General features: G+C 48.3%; 1 protein-coding gene across 3 annotated transcripts in view; it reads right to left on the bottom strand.

Moving 5' to 3' along the window:
• Window positions 1-1,931: 1,931 nt before the first annotated feature.
• ARB2A (ARB2 cotranscriptional regulator A) overlaps window positions 1,932-6,679 on the bottom strand; it is a 276,209-nt gene continuing 271,461 nt past the window's right edge. For all 3 annotated transcript variants that reach the window (XM_086629569.1, XM_086629568.1, XM_086629570.1), the window contains one exon: window positions 1,932-2,074. In XM_086629569.1, the coding sequence (XP_086485695.1) occupies window positions 1,932-2,074 (143 nt within the window). The remainder of the gene's footprint in view (window positions 2,075-6,679) is intronic.

Raw genomic sequence — 6,679 nt, 5'->3', positions numbered from 1 at the left:
CCCATCTCGCCTCGCCGGCGATGGAAAGCGGAGGAGGGGGGAAGGGAGTGGGGCGAGCAAACCTCCTCCAGCCCCCTCCTCCTCGGCTGTGGGAGGAAGCACAGGAACTCAAAACACAGGATGTAAAGACCCTCCTCCGAAATACACGGGGACCGGAGCGGGACACGGGCCTGGGGGGGAGGGGCTGCAGACCCCCACTGTGAGGTGAGGGTGGTTAGGCCAGTCGCAGGCAGCAGTATCCTCCGGGGCGGGGGGGGGCGAGTGGCGGCTGCAGACCTCTCCCCCCAGCAACAGGTTCCTCCCCCGGGGAAGAAACACCGCCGGGCATGGCGCTGGGGGGGTGGGGGGGGATGCTTGGAAAGGGGAGCAGCGAGATTCGGGGGGGTGGAGAGGGGAAAGGAGATCCCGCTGCCCGTACGCGCAGGCAGGGATGCGAGCGCTCCGCGGGCGCGGAGAGCCGCCTGCCCCCCCAAGCCGGAGGATTTCGGCCCAAAACCAGTCGGGTTTTCCCTTGTACCCCTCCGTGGGCATCGCTGCCTTTGCTTCACGATGGAAGAGGGGATACCACCGCTCCGGCATCACCTCGTTTGAACGCTTCCCGCCCCCCTCCCCCCCGCCCCCGCCATTCCCGGCCCCTAGCTGTGAGATAGGAAACACAAGGAGGCGGGGAGCGGGATGGGGGTCCCAAACCCATGTGTTTTGAGTTTTGCCTCCTCGGCACTAACGGCGTCAGAGGTGAGGCGGGCACGGCCATTGAAGAAAAGATCACTTTAATTTAGCATCATCAACACTAAAGGAGCTTAATTAGCGCGCTCGCTCGCCGGGCACGCTATCAAGCACATCTCTTGTCGCTTATCAGACGTTTTAGCGGATAAAAGCTGCCGACAGTGACGGCTACAGTCGTATCCCCCGATCCACCGCCACCGATCCCTTCCCAAGTCCCACGCGCAGCGCGGGGTCCCCACGCAGAGTGGCCTCGCCGGCCACCCCCCCCGCCTCCTTTCTTTCCACCCTAGAGCCTGGGAAAGCGGGGACGAATCCACGAGCTTAGGGAAAAAGGGAATAACCACGGGATGGGAAGTCATTACAAACCTGGCATACGAAAATGGAAGCATCTTTGCGTTTAAAAAAACCCAAGAAAATGTAAAATGTGTCTCCTCTTCTGATTTTTTTTTTTCTGTCATATTTCACAGTGTGATCCAGCCAGTTAATGAATAGGCATTTTTTTTTTCTTTTTTGTTTAAGTGCAGGTTTCAAAAGGAAGAGGAGATCTACAGATAATGCCATTGATCTGGCAGGAGGAGAAAATCTCTAAACCAAAGAGGCTTTCCTAAAAATCTGGACCAAACTTCTTGGACCCTCCTGCCAGCAGAAAATGAAAGAGTCAAGAGCTTCCCACTTGGTCCCAGAGAAAGAGAAGGCTACTGGGTGTAAAATCATGGGCTGGTTAGCACTTCTGAGTTCAAACTGTCTTTAAAAAAAGAGTTAATTTCTTTTTTTTTTTTCTTTTTTTTCTTTTTGTTTTTGTTCTGTTGCAAAATAGAAGGAAGCAGCAAAAAATCCTGCAGGCGATAGGACCACGACAAAGCTGTTAAATTCTGGCATTGGCTTGGTTCAGGGCTATGTCAGGGCAATTAGAGCTGCACCACGCTGCACTGTGCAGTACCACTGTCAGCCTTAATCTGCGCGCTGATGGGCAGCACGAAATCCGAGTTACAGCCCACAGGAAGCACAACCAGTGAACCCATATTGCTTTGACAGTTGCACTCATCTAGAAATAATGCAAAACGCTATTTAGATGTATACATCACGACCCTGTGCTCTAGGAAGAAAACAATCTAATGAGGGGCTGGGAGACTGCTTGCAGAAAACAAGCAGCGAAGAGGTTAGTGGTGTTTTTTTTTTTTTTTTTTTTTTTTTATCCCCTCCTTTTACAATTCTTCGTATTTTATCCTGTTGGAGCGCCGCGTTGGGGTTGGTTTCACTGAGCTGTTCTTTGCCTCCATCGCCTTGCTGAAGAACTTGAAAATAGACGGAAAACTCTTCCAGGAAGTTAGTTCATGGCGCTCTGTACCTGGAAAATACAAAGGTGACATGTTTGACCGGGGGGTTTTATTGCTGCTGGTCCCGCTCACAAGGGTGTTAAAGCAAAACCTGGGGAAGCCACACAACCACTGGTGGCTGGTCCGAGGTGCACTGTTTCTTCTTCATTTCACATTGCTTTTAGTTTAGCATATATGTTTTTAACTGAAGAGAACACCTGACCTGAACAACAACCGAACAATCCTTCCTCCACCCTTTCCGAACAAACCCATACACGATATTGAGGTAGTGAAGTGGACCTTTCCTCCTTATCCCCTCCCCTTTCATGCAGATTCACCTCCATCTCTCTTTTTTTTGGTGTTGTTTTACAAGCATCTCCTTCAACGCATGCTGCATTCGCTTCATTTAAACAAACAAAAAAAAAACAAACCTCACAACAACGCCTGAAACAAAACCAAGATGATGGAGATTGAGAGCCAAGGGCTATGAAAGAGTTGGGACCTCTTCCTGGGAAACCCAATTATGTGGAGATGCTGCCTGGAAGTCTCTGGATCCCGGGCCTCCGTTTGATACTTTAACATTGTTAATGATAATTCTTTAGTCTGTAATAGTAGGTCATTGCTATGGTTACTCTACAATGGTGCAACACTTCGCTTTCCCCTTCAGCTATTCGCTGAGACCCGGTAACCACATTTGTTGCCTAGCAACAGTTTTGTGACAGTATCACAATCTGGGGGTGACAACAATGAAGGACACTGTGGCCATGGCCTGCCTGGCGGAGAGAGATGCTGCGTGGGGTGGCCGATGGTCCCCAGGGGACGTGGGGTGGCTGACGGTCCCCGGGGATGTGGGGTGGCCACCCTGGAGGGATGCTCTGGCACGGCACTGCCTGCACACCCACCTCCACACCCTGCCGGGACTCTCACCCCCATGTATCCATCCTTGGTGGCTCCACACATGCTGTCCCCTCCAGAAAGTCTTTGATGGAGGTGCTACCTGTCATGTCTTCCTCCCCTGCTCACTCCCAGGCAGCCATCAGACAAGCTCCTCCAAAAAAGCCCTCTACACAGAGACGCCACTTCCAACACAAAGAGAGGTTTTTTTTTTTGTACAAAGACGATCTGTGTCATGCACACACACAATTTCCCTTTCCTCCCTTTCCATGGAGACGATTCATGACATCTTGTATAAATTTCCCAGAGGCACCTTTAACACAAATACCTTCCACCTCCAAAGTCACTCATCCTTGTGCAAACCCTCTTGGGAGGCAGTCCATCGTATCTTGCCGGTGGCTTTCAATGCAGACCATCTGTCCCATCCCCTATGAGAGCCACCCCATGGCCACATTCACCAACACTTGTTCCCCACCTTGGAGTCATCCTGTACAACGAAGGGTCCCACCACAGCTGAAGGATGAAGTTCCCCTTCCAGCACGACCCGCAGCCTAACAGATCCGTCCCTCAGGTTACAGCACAGTCGGGTACACGATGATTGCCCACTACCACCATGCAATGACAAAAGCAAAAACGTCATCTACTGAAGCTGGTTTTATGGAGGGACAGGCTGTCCTAGCACACCCTGAGGACACTCCTGCACACCTGTGCCACTGAACATGGTGACATCACGTTGAGCCCCAAGAGGCAAAACATCTTCCCACGAGGCCTTCTGGGCCCTACAAGGACGCCTCCCACACAAACACGTCTCTGTCACTCCCGCCTGCCCGCATCCGTCTCCTTCTGTCTCGACTGTATTAGTCCTCATTAATACCCACTGGACAAAATTAGACGAAAATACTGGCAGTGAGCATTATGCTGTTTTTTCCCCCCTTTCTTCCTTTCTTTTCTTTTTTATCAAAAACCTTCCCACTTTGTGAAAGGGCCATCCAGAAACAAAAAATGACAAAACAATAAGTTTCTGAAGCCTCCCTGTCCCTTTCTCTGTCCTGCCTTCTCCCATGCACTCTCCTCATGCCCTCAAGAGAGACCAGGCTTACATTCACTGGTGTTACTGAAACTGATTAACCTACAGCTTTCCTGTGGCAACCCCTCTCAATCCACCCCTCTCAAAAAACAATTCAAGCTTTGAGTCTAGAGGGACTCAATGATTCAGCGGTCTAAAGCAATTTTAACTCTCCCTATTTTCCCTTTCCTAGTAACAATCTTACCGACAGATGAACAATTTCCCTAGTGATAAAATCACTACAATGGCTATTTAGTTTCCAGGATTATGATGATTCTTTGCTTGATTAATATTGCAATAAGAAAAGCTTGCCAAGTATCTGCCTTGGCCCTTTATAGTCATTTAAAGGTCAGATTTTGTCCTTACGTATTCACATTCAACCACTACTAAAGGAAGAGCCCTAAAAATTTAACACTGCACAGACCGTGCATTTATGATTTATATACCAGAGGCTCGGAAAATTAGACAGAAGCAAGAGGAGTTATGTCCTAAGGGCGATGAGATTTGGCCATAAGGTTTTTGCCAGAGGAAAAATACCGTTGATGACTGCAATCTCAATTGTGTACTTAGTAGTAGACAAATCTAAATTAAATGCATGAGCAGCCATCTATTTTTTGATAGAAAGAATCATTTGTGAGAGTCAGATAATCAGAAGCAGTTGTACTAAAGCCAAGGTCCTCTAAGGTATATATACCCTTAGCACTCACTAATTTCAATGGCCGTGATGATAAACTGCACGATCCAATATGCTGTATTAAGCGATGGGCTGTCGCACAACATATAGTGATTTCAGACCTTAATTCTTTGAGAAATCTTAGCAGCACGTTGCGGTGAAAAGGCACATAAAAACTGTTAAGTGTGAGAGACAGTTAGAACATCCTAAAATATGCTAAGGCTACAGTTGCAGAAGAAAAAACCACATCGTTTCCCCCCACTCCCAGCCCCACAAAGAGAAATGAGAGAAATGCTGTAAAAGCAGAGTGACCCCATAGTTGCTAGTAAAGAAAGAGGCAGGGAAAACTGGATGTATATTTTAACATGTACAGAACATCACCGGGAAGGAGCTCCAAAGAGAAGGCGGGTCCAATAACAAGTGAGGCGAAACGAATAATGACTGTGAAACGGTGAACAAGTTTCAGAATCAATTTACCCACCATCACAAAGAGATACTGACAATGAGAAAGAAGGAAGACTTGCCAATACAGTTGTTGATACAAAAAGATTGGGTAAGGGAACACTTGCAATAATTTAATATACAAATCGTCAGGTCTGGATGACACACATCTGAGGGTCTTCAGGGAATCAGTTAATGAACTTGCCCAACTACTGGCAATTATCTCTGAGAATTCATGCACAATCAGGTAGACACCAGAGGATTGGGGTGGAGTGGGAAGAAAAACAATGCTAGTTTGAGAAAAGGAGGATTAATGGAAACTACCGTGTGTAAAATTTACCTTTGAATATTAGTAAAGCAAGGGATCAGCGTCATGGAACAGCATCACTGCTCATCACGTTCATTACATTTCAGCTGAAGAAAGACATTAACTCTGCATCTATGAGACAATGTACGGGATCTCAAACTGTTGTGGAAGTGTGGCTGGAGCCACTTCTTGGGAAGCGGCTGGAGCACTTGAGAAGACAAATAATAAGTAATGATACAGGGTTGAAAATGTACCTATGAAGTCCCAGAGGGATCCGTGTTAAGGCTCAAGTCTTTTCAACATGGTTATTAGTAATCTAAAAGAATAATGAGTGAGCTTATTAATTAATTAGATTAATTAACAGATGATATATTGGATAGGAGATAAAGCAAACATAAGAAGGGATAGAGAAATAATAATTAAATAAAGGGATGGGTGTCTGCAAGGGTGGCCATGCAACATGACTGGGTGAACAATGCTGGTGGCCGTTTGGACGCATGGGTGTAAACGCACTTTTGCCGCCTCCCCTTTCTGCTTCCAATCGGCAAAAGCAGCTCTTCACCCAGCGAGGCCGACGAACTCCCTTCTGCCCGAAAACTGCAGTGCCCGTGGAGGAAAGGAGCTCTGCAATCCTCATAATTCACCCTAGCGCAGCGATTACCGGCGGCGAGGGGACAAAGGTGCTTTCCTGCGATGCCTGCCCACTGCGCCGGACAAAAGCCTCCTCCTGTGGTGCTCAGAAGATGTGCGGCACAATGGTGGCCCCCCGCCGCCTTTACAAGACATGTGGGACAAAGGTTTCCCATGCTGCACAAGAGCCAAGAGACATCTCCGTACGCGCCGCCGTGCTGAAATATTTCTGCGGAGAAAAGCTCCCAGGTTGAAAAGTTTCTCCACAGATATTAGCCACAGGGCTGATCTCGGTCTGCTTCTTTTGTCTCTAAAGACCGCGGGCTTCAAAACGAATTAAGGGTGCTCCGCGCCTCGGGGTTTAGTCTCCTTTGGGACGGAGAGCATTGCGGCTCTTCGCCAACCATCTTGCTCAGCGGAGGGTTTGGAATTGATTTCAGCGGGAGCGAGGTCTGTCCTGAGACCCTGCCACGCTGCAAAACGTTAATGTCATCATTGGGCAGGACATTAGCTGTGCAGTCTTGCCCTCAAACACTGGCAGCGGTTGGTTTAACGTTTATGACTTAAGCTACACCAATAGAAAAGGCCCCCAAGTCTCATCAAAACTTGACTTGAATGCTTCTAAG

This window comes from Tauraco erythrolophus, chromosome Z (genome assembly GCF_009769465.1).
Source record: "Tauraco erythrolophus isolate bTauEry1 chromosome Z, bTauEry1.pri, whole genome shotgun sequence".
NCBI classification, from domain to species: domain Eukaryota; kingdom Metazoa; phylum Chordata; class Aves; order Musophagiformes; family Musophagidae; genus Tauraco; species Tauraco erythrolophus.
This window is presented reverse-complemented; position numbering and strand designations above follow the sequence as displayed.